This window comes from Cynocephalus volans, chromosome 9 (genome assembly GCF_027409185.1).
Source record: "Cynocephalus volans isolate mCynVol1 chromosome 9, mCynVol1.pri, whole genome shotgun sequence".
NCBI classification, from domain to species: Eukaryota; Metazoa; Chordata; class Mammalia; order Dermoptera; family Cynocephalidae; genus Cynocephalus; species Cynocephalus volans.
In genome coordinates this window covers 112,358,210-112,370,728 of record NC_084468.1, presented here as the reverse complement: position 1 = coordinate 112,370,728, position 12,519 = coordinate 112,358,210, and the positions used below count along the sequence as shown (strand labels likewise).

Here is a 12,519-nt window from a genome sequence, read left to right as displayed (position 1 = left end):
CCCCTAAAGTCTGAAAAATTCCTTGTTAAGCATGTATTTTCAAATCTAGAAATATGTGTATATAGCTCAAAATTTATCATTCTGAATTGGATTTATCTGTAAGCTAAAAATCTAGCCATAATAAAGTACGTTTTTAATGAAAATTAAGTACTTCGAAAAGATGACTCCAAATTCATGTGCTCCGTATGTAATGCTATGCAAGACGCATAAGCCCCTGAAAAGTATATTAGTGTGAAAGATGTACGGCATTTAAAATATAACTACTCTTTAATGCTTTTGTAAAAAAATGTTTCACTGATTCCTACAGCAAAATTTCAAAGCAAAATCTCAGAGAATAATGTACTCAACTATTAAAGTACTAGTTATGATTAAGATCCTGTATATATTATTTATTAGAGAAAAAGAGATATTATTTCTACATACCACCTCATCTTTGTTTTCATTCTTAAATGAAGCTTCTGTCTCCATAGCAGCATCACTGTGATCCCCTTCTAAATTGGGCTTCTCAATTACTGATGCACTAGCCACACTAAAGATTCCATGGATGTTAACACGAACTTTAACCTTCACTTTTGAACTATCACCATCAGACTGTGGAAAAACATTCTGAATAATGAAGCTCCCTTAAGGAAAAAAGAGCTTTCATTAGTACATGAGCTTCAGGTTAACCCATTCAATTCATTTATTCAGTACTTTGACTATCATCTTTAAGATGTCAACAAATAATTGTAAAATTATGATCACATCCTCATTAATTACTATGGAGCAGGCACTCACCCCCAGATTTTATTGTAACAAACCTGGTATTAGGACTCAGAAAGGTTAAACAACCTGCCCAACATTATTAATTCTAGGAAAAAGGACAGTTGGGAATTTAGTCACGGACAATTTGATTCAAAGGCAATATAACTTTTAAGTATTTTATAATATTGCTACTATCTAGAAAACCAAAATAACAAAATTTCATTTCTGAGTTTAAAAACAAAATAGATATTACCTTTCTGCTATAAGCTTTACAAATCACAATCATTTTAATAATTCATTAATAAAGCAATTCCAAAAATTTTTTGGATTTTTCCTATAGCAAAATTGCTAATTACCCAGTCACTAATACTTGCAGAGATCACATCAACTTTTCACTTTAAGAAATCTACTAATGTTTTATTTCTCTGAAGAAATCTCAAATATGTAATGATATCCACAGCTGAAGAGAGAGTACTAGGCACAAAAATTAGGTAGTAAAAAATCTGGCTGCCCTTTTTTAGGGGTTAAATTGTGTGCAGCCCCCTCCCACCATTCATATATTGAAGTCCTGACCACAAAGTATCCCAGAATGTGACTGTATTTGGAGATACTTTGATTTCAGACCTCTAGCCTTCAGATCGAAGAGCATAAACGTTTATTATTTAACCCATGTAGATTGTGGTACCTTGCTACAGCAGCCCTAGCAAACTAATAAATACAGCCTTCAATAATTTTTGCTGCTTGAAATAATATACTTGAAATATTCGTTTGCTTTTTAGTCTGTCAATAAAAGAATACATAAAGAAAATTTTAAGACAAAAATTATTCCTTCTCTTTTAAATATCATAAAACCAAATTTTGTTTTATATCTTCTGAAAAGATTACTGTTAAAATGGATATTACATTCTCCTATTTCCACTTTCATATTAATCCAGTAATATTCATTCTAGTTGTTGCCAGCGAACATTACGTTTAAGAGCAGAATATATAGTCAGTCTGGCAGCACAATTTCAATTTACTAATTAAAGAGTTTTTCCATAAAAAAATAACCCTCACAAACCTTTCAGACTAACTACACAGCATTTTAAAGACCGAAGTCAAAATGAATTGAAAATACTCAAACCTGCTGTTATTTTAGAAATAAACGGAGCACTAAAAAATGCACATTTAGAAAAAAAGTATGAATCTTTTTTCATAGAGCTGGCTTAACTGAAATGTCAATTTATTTGCTTCCTTGATTCTAATATAACATATTACTTATAAAAGGCCAAAAATTGATGGACATTTTTTTCTTGTATTCTCTTACCAATTCTTGGATCAGGATAAGGCACTTCATGTAAATTAGTATAAAATGCTTCTAGTTCAAATGGTTCCTTCTTGTGGAAAGTAATGACTTTCGAGAAGGGGGCAGGATGGTTCTTAGAGAATACTTCACATTCCCTAAAATGAAGTGGTAAAGACACTCACTTAAAAACAAACAGAGAGTTGCCTATGCATGTAATGACACAATTTATTTCATTCTTAAAACATAAGCAGCAACTGCAAATATCTTTATACATAAATGTCAAGGAAAACAATTATTGATTTTGCTATGACATGCATTTTGACAGGTTTATGACTCAAACTTTCAGAATGTTTACCACTGTAACAGAATATCTATCACTGCAACAGATAATTGTATACTACCAAAAAGAAAAAATCACCTGGCAAAATGTATATTTTAAGGCCACTATGTTAAGGATTATTATTTTCTTATTTTTGCTCACATCTAAGGACCAAGTTAACTTCCAAAATACTTGCCATATGTAACCCTTTTTATTCTGGCTCCCTTTAAAAAAAAACTATGTGGAAATAATTTTAAACTTATAGAAAAGTATAAAAATAAAAACAGGACAAAGAACACCTGTACATCCTTTACTTATATTTGTACTATTAACAATTTACACCCCATTTGTTTCATAATCTGAGTACACACAATATTTTTTCCTGAACCAAGAACGATACATTATAGTCCTTTACCCCTAAATACTTTAGTATTTTCTAATAGGAATATTCTGATACTTTAATGTACCACCCATATTTCAATTTTTTCAGTTGGTATAGTAATGTCCTTTATTTTTTCTCCTCCAGTAGAGGGAGTTTTTAAACCTACATAGAAATTCATATTCCTTACATGGTGTAAAAGAAATGGTTTATGACTATTATTTATAGTGGTCCAGAAAAGATTCTGTAATACTATATCATCATCCTATTACCTCAAATTATTTAAGGTTTGAAAATCTGAAATTCACAAGCATTTTCCTCTATCCTAGTTTTAAAGAACCTATCAGGGCATGCCCGTGGCTCACTCGGGAGAGTGTGGTGTTGATAACACCAAGGCCACGGGTTCGGGTCCCATATAGGGATGGCCGGTTAGCTCAATGGTGAGCGTGGTGCTGACAACACCAAGTCAAGGGTCATGATCCCCTTACCGGTCATCTTTAAAAAAAAAAAAAAAAAAAAAAGAACCTACCAATACCTTCTATTTTCTTATTGTAGTCATTTAGGATATATTTATTTTTCAGTTTAGCTCTCCATATGATTTCTTACGATGTTTTTCCTAAATCATTTATACCTTTAAAATTAAAGTGGACAGAATAATATTTCTTCCCTCAAAACTGACATTAACACATGTCATTCAAATGTTCTGCAAGACATTCAGATAAGGTTGATGATCCATATTTTTGGAAAGCTGTACAAAAATTTCATTTCCTTGGGGCTACTGATGTATAGAACAGAACAAAATTTTAAAAGTAACTTCAACATATAAATACAGCTTATTCATTGTACAAGCTATACTTCTGAAAAGTAGTCAGGTAAAATGTTTGAAACACAAATTTTGATTTTGGTAGAGAAGCAAGTTCCTTAAATCCTGGGCAATTCATGGAAAAAGAAATGTAAATGTTGACAAAAGCATGAAAACGTTTGTAGTTTACAATAGTCACAAACACATTTAATAACAAGGTACTATTTTTCACTATCAGCATGTTAAATTTAAAAGTGTAGGAGAAAATGAGCTGAAACAAGTAATCTCATGAATATTCACAGGAACATAAATTGATATAATCTTTTCAGTGAATAATTTGGCAGTATTATTTAAAATAGTGTACAGTCTTTGGCTCAACAATTCCATTTCTACAGTTATCTTATAGATATATAAAATACAACTGATCAAGTATGTTCCTAATAGCATTGCTTAAAATAGCAAAAATATGACTTAATAGTGTATTGGTTAAATTTATTGTGGCACAGACATTGTTGAAAAAATAGTTATCTCTTGACATAGAAAGATGTTACACAACGTATTCTAAAAAGCAAGTTGCACTGGAGATATACAGATTACCCTGTATGCACTAAAAAGGTGCATGCTTTTGTTCATTTATGGATATTCAAAGAAAATGAATGGACAGATAACACTACCTGTTAAAAATGGTTATCTCTGTAAAACTGGCTACAGGAATTGGGGTATGGCAAATACAAGCCTTTAAGTTTTTATATTTCTATATTGTAATTTTCACTTAAAAATGAGCATGTTTTATTTTTCCAATAAAATACAAATTAAAAAATATGCCCATCATAGTTTATAGGTTATACTTTTATCATTTTTACATTTTTTCCTAACACTTTTATGAAAAGTATTTGACAGAATTTTAAGAAGTGTAAATTCCTCTTAGAAAAGTAGGTTTAATTGGTTAAAGATTTATGACAAGCTCTAACCAAGGTTTTTAAAATAACTTACCCAGTTCCATCTTCAAAAGAGGTCTTCCACCTTAATGTGATTGAATAGGGGACAACGTCTGTTATGGAAAATTCACGCACTTTAAATGCTGGTGAGAGAATTGCACACTGAAAGCAAGATGTATACCATAGTTAAATCAAACACAAAATCATACCCCAGGTTACTCTAATTGAACTGTTGAATAAAGTACTTATAGTAAAATTGTTATTTACACTTTCCCCACTGTGACTGTTAAAAGGTTGGGAAATCCTATTATGTAATTGAAAGGTGGGGCCTAGTAGAGGTGATTAGATTCTGAGGACCATGTCCTAATGAATGGATTAATAATGGTGGTTATGGGTGTGGCTCTGAGGGCTTTAAAAAGAGTGCACATGAGCGTCTCTCTCTGCTTCTGCCATCTTGCAATGTGATAACCTGTGTCGTTAAAGTCACCACCCAGGAAGACCCTCACCAGATGTGTTCCCTGGACTTCAGACTTTCCAGCCTCTGAAACTGTAAGCAATAAATTTTGTTTTCTTATAAGCTACCCAGTTCCAGGTATTTTGTTATAAACAACAGAAACAGACTAATACATATATATTCTAAGAAAATGAAATAACAGTCATACCTGTAAAGCACATCCTCTTGCAACAGCTTCATCAGCATTTAGTGTGGTACTTATGTCTTTAAGAAAGAATTTAGTGATTTGTTCCTTCACTGCAGGAATTCGTGTTGCTCCTCCTACAACTTCTATACTACTTATGTCTTCACATTGTAAGTCTGGAAAATAAAATGTTTTTAATTGAGAAAAACAAGTCTAAAAATCTGTGAACAATAAACTTTGGAAAGTACTTTTTAAAAAAGTGCATCAATTTTTTACTTGCCTCAAAGAAGAAAAAATGGATAGAAAAAACACAAATTTTGGAAAAAAGGCAAAATTTAATAAATATTAGCTATTGAACAGGCACTATACTTGGTCCAGATGATGGGGTAACAATAGAAACAGATAAGCATCTCAATGGATTTTAAAGGAGCTCTTTAAAGTACTTCAATTTTGTAACTTCCACCGCACAAATATCTATAGAAGGTATATTTTTAATTGATTACCAAAAATCTTAAGCAATCATGTCCCCATTTCTACTTTAATTTCATTTTAGAATCTTCTATACTTACATATAAACATCTCCAAATAGTACTAGCAATGAAACGAATAAACAATAAAATAAAAAGTTTCTATTGCTTTTTATCATTTTCTATCCTTCTCAAGTGAGCAACATCATGGTACAATTTTGATAGTATAGTAGTTCCTACTTACTAGCTTGTTCCATTACTGCTTTTAAAGGTGGTTCAACCCTAGCCAAGAGGGAAGCACATAATTGTTCAAATTGAGCCCTATGAAAAAATAAAATGTAATTTATTATTTTGGGATAAAAATTTGAATATATCTTCTAAAATAACAATAAAAAAAAACCCAGAAATGATCTAAACATTGTAAAATAAGCAAACACTTTTCAAACTGAAAACATACATGGTACCTGTTCATTTTACTAGAAACATCAAGGTCATTCATGAAACACTCAATGTTCAATGGCAGATCTGATGCATTTGCACTCATTAGCTTCTTTAGTTTTTCACATTCCTGATATAAACGCAACAAGGCCCGAGAGTTTTCTTTCACATTTATCTTATATTTGGTCTTGAACTCATCACAGAAGTAGTCTACTAAAGCCTCATCAAAGTTCCTGCCACCCAAATATGGATCAAAGGTAGTAGCCAAGACCTGTTTAATTGAAAAAGCAGAACTGAATTTTCAGAAATATAGATTTGAAAAAAGAAAACAAATGAAAAGAAAAACCTCTAAACTTATAATGAAAAAAATAAAAATGAAGCCGAAGAACTTGTCCAATTATAGGGGTGCTAAATTTAGAATCAGAGTTAAATTGCCACTTACATTTAGCCAATATATTTCCCTGCTCTGAATTATCTGCTTTATAGTTACAGATCCATATATCATAATTAAAAGAATAATTGTAATTCTGAAATAACTGAATGACAAAAACTAAAACCTCATCCTTTGGTCTTGCATCCTTTGGTTCTAACAACAGCACTAAACATGTAGACCAAAACCCAAGTTTAAGAGAGCCAAGAAGCGGTTCTAAGCATATGAACAAGGAAAAAAAAATTCAAGAAAAGCAGACCCTAAGATTAAATCTAAAATACTGTAATCGGTCAATTTACAGATCAGGAATTAGGCTTTCTATTTTTAAAGAACCTAGCTTATTTGTACAAAAATACAGATGAAACAAAAGGATACATGAGAGCAAAAAAGAAAACAGAAGCAAGTGAAGAGAGAGACAATTTAATAAGCTTACTGAGTCATAGGTTCCTAGCCAGCAGTTAGTTGAAAGGAGGAAAAAAGTCACAAAATAACACTATAGCTCTTGAAAACAGAGGACCAAGACATCTAGTCTTTCCCTACAGTAAAATGACTACTTACAATAGTCACTACTAAAAAAAATAATCCCACTCTTGGTGTTGTTCCTTGGCTCTTTCTTCACAAGGGTGGGGTGGTAGAATGGGGGTAAACATCACAGTAGGAAGGGAGTATAATCTGAACACAATGTTATCCCACAACTAGCATGAAGAATCCATGTATAGACTTCTCATGAAGTCCAGTATTACCCAAATTAAACATAAAAGTATCTTGGTATGTGACTAGTGCAAGTGTGCATTCTTCTGGGGAGAAGGACTATAGCCTTTATCAGACCTCAAAGGGGTCTATAAAAATTATAGAATGCTACTGTAAGTCATCTACTAAAAAGAAAAGAAAATGTTCTTTTTAAATTAAGTTAAAATTTAAGGCTAAATGCCAAAGATTAAACCAATTTATACCAAAAACTACCCTATATTCAGTATGAGTCATTTCCCTTTAATTTTCTAATTACAAGGATGTTGTTATAGTAATATAAACTGCAAGACAAAAGGCTGTGTTGGATAACCCCAAAACATTTCACCTTTTAAATAAACTCTACTCATGCATAATGGAGAGAGAGCATAAATCTGAACAAGATAAATTTAAAAATGCATATAAAACCAAATACAGACTAACAAAATAGCACATAGAAGTAAGTAATGCTACATTACAGAAAATTATGATTAGGACTTCTGGATAAAAAGGTTTCTAAAAACAATGAGAATTATTTTAGAAAATGTTCCTTGTAAGTATATTTACGGATAAATAATTTATGCTCCCTAATAGCTAACTTAACACCTCAATAAATACAACAACAACAATAAAAACAGCAAACACATATTATAGAAGCTACACTATGCCAGGCTTCCCAAGAATTTTATATACATTAAATCACTTTGTCCTCAAAAATTCTATGCGGTAGTAACTGATAAAATCATCAGATGAGGAAACTAAGGTTTAAGGAGGTAATATAACTTGCTCAAGGTCACAGTTTTTAAGAGGCAGAGCTGAGACTCAAACCCAGCTATTAATGTTCCCTATATAGTTTGGGCTCTTAAAGTTAAAAATAGCAAATCATTTGTTTACTTACTTTTAGTTTTCCTTTGTTAAAAGCAGAAACTGAGACCTGATAGGCAGAATGTCCCATATCAATAAATACTACATTTCTTGGTTTCTCATCTAATGGGGGAAGATCCTGTTTATAAATTCCATATGCTAGTGCAACTGTGTAAGAACAAAGAATTAAGTTAATTCCAGCATAGCAATTACTTGGAAAACAAGTAAGAGATAAGTCACTTTGATACTTTAATACACAGTACAGCAATACATATTATTAGTTTCAAATAAATAAACTTTTCATAATTTGGTTGTTTTAATTTTATTAAAAATTAAATTAACTCATCTATAACTCTATAATAGGAATGATTCTTATAGCCAATAAGACATAACCTCTGTCAGAATGCTGTACTGCAAAGCAACAACCTTACAAGAATCAGTACATAATAGAGTTACAAAGTGCTTTGTTATTAATAAACAAAAACTATGACAGTATTTTTCTGACAGAAGTTTACAAATTGCAAAGTGCTTACCTGCAGTAGTTTCATTCATCAGCCTTAAGCAATTTAAGCCTGCAACCTGGACTGCGGCCATCACAGATCTCCTCTCAGCATCAGTGAAAAAGCTAGGAATCTGGTATTTAAAAACAATAATTAAGTATATTAGTTTGCATTTCATTAATGGAAAATATAAAATAATTGCACTAAAACTTATATACAGTTTAAGGCAAAGAATGATGTTCTAATTAAATAAATGACAAAAAATACTAGTTTTATTTTTCAGTTATGACAATTCCTATACCATAAAGATTTGACCTAAAGTACAAACGCTAATTTAAAGTAATTCATAATATGGCAGGATTGCCAAAGTTTTGTTAACTGAAACACTGTGTTAGACTGATTTGTTAAAAATTATATTTTCTCATCATTAACAATGAAAAACTGAAGACCCAAGAGTCTTTTAAAATGAGATTAAATATTGTACTAGTCCATTTCTGTTGCTTATAACAAAATACCTGGAACTGGGTGATTTCTAAGAAAATGAATTTATTGCTTACAGTTTTGGAGGCTGTGAAGTCCACAGTACAGAGAACACATCTGGTGAGGGTGGTGGTGGCAACAGTGAACCCAGGAGTCTCACAGGGCAGAACATGGTGGAGCAGAAAAAGGAACTTCTCATCTCCTCTTAAACCCCTCAGAATCATGCCCCTGACCACCATTTTAATCCATTCACTGTGCCATGGTCCTACAATCTAACCACCTCTTCAAGGCTCCACCTTTCAGTTACCATAATGGGATTTCCCACTCTCAACAGTTACAGTGGGAATTAAGCTTCTAGTATATGGACTTCGGAGGACACAATTCAATCAGTCCACAGCAAATATATCATGGTATATCCACATAATGGAATCCTATGTAGCTGTTGGAAATGATCAGGTAGATCTAAATCATCATGGAATAGTATCTTTATCATGTTAAAAAAAAAAAGGGGGGGGGAGGCATGTATAGTATGATTTCATTTTTGTGTATACAACCAGAAGACTATATAATCCCAACCATTTAAAATGGTTGATTTTAAAGTGTGGGAGGGATACTGTATTGCAGGAAACTTACAATGAGCATATATTTCTTTTAAAATCCCTCAAAAGCATTACATATACAAATTTCTATATGTTAACAGAAAGGCATATATGTATTCCATATGCTAGTGCAATAAACTAGTTTAAATAGGCTTAAAACATACAAAGATTTATATACACTTAGTTCTGTCAAACTGAGAAGTACTTTGATTTGGCCTACAAATAAATTTCTAAAAAGCTGGTAAGTATATTCATGTACAAAATAACCTGAGGAGCTTACAATTTTAAGTTTTAAGTAAGCATCCAATTTTATTGGAGTCCAATTTTATTGTTTTTTTGAGTTTAGAAATTCCATTTACTAGATATTAGCAAAAGGAAAAGAACCTGAATTTTGTTTGATTAGCTTATCCTTATTTGGTATTATACTTCTAACATAAATCTGAATTATAATACATGGTTCATTTAACATTTATTGAGCACTTATGCACCAGATACTTTTCTGACTACTAGGGATATGGTGCTGCACATAACAAATTTTGCACCAACGACAAAGTCAATAATGGTCAAAAGATTATACTACTATGTTCTAACACTAACTTCTGATATGAAAGTAAAAGCAAACATAGTTAAATAAATAGGACTGATTTGAATTTAAGATGGACTTTCAAAATTTGTACTATTATGACATACTTGGGAATGAATTACCTGGCTCTACCACTTATGAACTGTGTTGATTTTGGGTACGTGATCTAACTTCTCTGTGCCTTAGTTTTGTAAATTTGGGGTTCATAATATCATACCGCATATGGTGGTTCTGAGGATTAAATGAGTTAATACATATAAAATGCATATAACAGTGCCTGCTGAATGGTAAACTCTATTATTTATTATTAAGAAATGGCTGAGAAATAAAATATTAAGCTCTAATATTTTTCTTCCATTTAAAAAATTCCAAACGACATGAAAAAAATTACTAAATTCACTGAAGTGATCATAATCTGACTCTCTTTTTCTGACGTGAGACTCTTAAACATATGTAGTCAAGTTTAACAGTAGGAATATATTCACACTTAGGCAACAACATATAACTTAAAAACTAGTTAATAATATTTAATGAAATCTCAAGAAATAAGACAGAGTAAATAATTATTTTGTTACAAATCCTTAAAAAAGATTTTTTTCTTCTTTCTGATACAGAACATATTTAATCTCAAAATGCCAACTGGAAATTTTCAACCTTTGCCATAAAACATTAAAGTCCTTAGAGGTGGGAAGTACTACCTAGGAAGATTCTTAGGGATAAGTGGCAGGTACAGCAGCCACTAAGTAATCACATATGACAGTTTTTTTTTAAAGATGCACTGATTATCTTAATTGACTCTATGAGAAATTCAATCCTAAACTTTATCCAATAAGGTAGTTTTTTAAAAAAAGGAAAGGTCAAAATGGATTTAGGTTATTTACTGGATAAGGGCAGAAAGTGTAAAAGGAAGAAAAATACTTTAATATTACATTAATACATTGGAAAATGATTCAAAATATATGTTACTGAAATAAACTTACTGAAATCACACAGTCAGCTACTGGTTTCTTCAAAGCATTTTCTGAAGTCTCTTTAAGCTTGGCCAACAGCATTCCAGTAACTTGCTCAATTGCAAAAGGTCTCTCTTCTTCTAGGTACCGCACCTAAAACCAAGTTGAAATATTTATTAACAGTTATTTATTCATCCAAATAGTTAGTGAGCATCTACTCTATACATGATATACAGTGAAGAAATTAAAGTCTTTACTCAAAGTTTTATTCCAGAAGGACCATCATTCTAGAATCATAACCTCATTAAAACAGTGACAATACATCTCTCATTTCTGAGGTTCTAGTACCTTACACTTAATATTATAACCAAACTAATTATTTTCAAAAGTAGCTCAGCCCTCTCAGATCCACACTTCCAACAATGCAATTTTTCTCATTCATTTTTCAAGTGTGACATAGCAAACAATGAAGGAGAAAAAGATCAAATAATCTCTCTTTTGAAAATTAGAACTCATGAAAGCTTTAGTCATACATTTTTGGGAAAAAGGAAATGAGAATGTCAGAAAATTAAAAAAAAATTTCCTTATTATGAAAAAAATTTAATATGTATTACTCCAAGGTTTCTGGGGACAACTATGATTTAACTATAAAAGATGCGCATATAAAGTCTTAAAATTATTTTTTTTTAGACCAAATAATTTCATTCTATTTATTTACATACTTTTGGTTGCTGGCCAGTAAGAGGATACAAACCCTTGACCTTGGTGTTATCTGAGCTCTAAACAGCTGAGCCAACCATCCACCACTGCTTCATTTCATACACAGGTTTAAGACTAGGTTGTATTTAGGTACATAAAACTCTGCAATCCTTCCTGACCAAGGAATACTGGGGGACCTATGCTTTATTCAAGTACTCAAACCTTTTTATTATGATAACCAAAAAATTTATAAGCAATATAAAGCTACCTTAGAACCCACCTAATATAAGTATATTTAATTTATTGAACAAAAGGCTATGTTTTCTACCTCTGGATTTCCAGTGGAGTGTGTAATTTTATTCTATAATACTAACCTTTAGAAGTGCTTTGCGACACTTTTCTCTTAAGCAGCACAATGTATTTATGCATATGAGTATGTATAAATACGTGTACATCAATGATATAAGATTTACCTTTTTTATTGAAACATAATTGATTATATATATTTGTGGGGTACAGAGTTGAATATCAACACCTGTATACAAAGTGTGATAATCAAATCATATTCATCATTACAAAACTTACATTTCTTTGCGATGAGAACATTCGATCTCCTCTCTTCTAGCCAGTAAGTTGATGTTAGTTATAGATGCCTAGCTCAACTATACATCAATAGAA

At 31.5% G+C, this 12,519-nt stretch overlaps 1 protein-coding gene across 2 annotated transcripts in view; it reads right to left on the bottom strand.

Annotated features, from left to right (window-relative positions):
* Positions 1 to 12,519, bottom strand: part of HSPA4L (heat shock protein family A (Hsp70) member 4 like) — a 64,866-nt gene that overhangs the window by 35,603 nt on the left and 16,744 nt on the right. For both annotated transcript variants that reach the window (XM_063107598.1, XM_063107599.1), the window contains exons 4-12: positions 11,173 to 11,295; positions 8,564 to 8,663; positions 8,065 to 8,198; positions 6,037 to 6,281; positions 5,817 to 5,893; positions 5,130 to 5,281; positions 4,523 to 4,629; positions 2,051 to 2,184; positions 424 to 623 (exon numbers count right to left, since the gene is read on the bottom strand). In XM_063107598.1, coding sequence (XP_062963668.1) covers positions 424 to 623; positions 2,051 to 2,184; positions 4,523 to 4,629; positions 5,130 to 5,281; positions 5,817 to 5,893; positions 6,037 to 6,281; positions 8,065 to 8,198; positions 8,564 to 8,663; positions 11,173 to 11,295 — 1,272 coding nt within the window. The remainder of the gene's footprint in view (positions 1 to 423; positions 624 to 2,050; positions 2,185 to 4,522; positions 4,630 to 5,129; positions 5,282 to 5,816; positions 5,894 to 6,036; positions 6,282 to 8,064; positions 8,199 to 8,563; positions 8,664 to 11,172; positions 11,296 to 12,519) is intronic.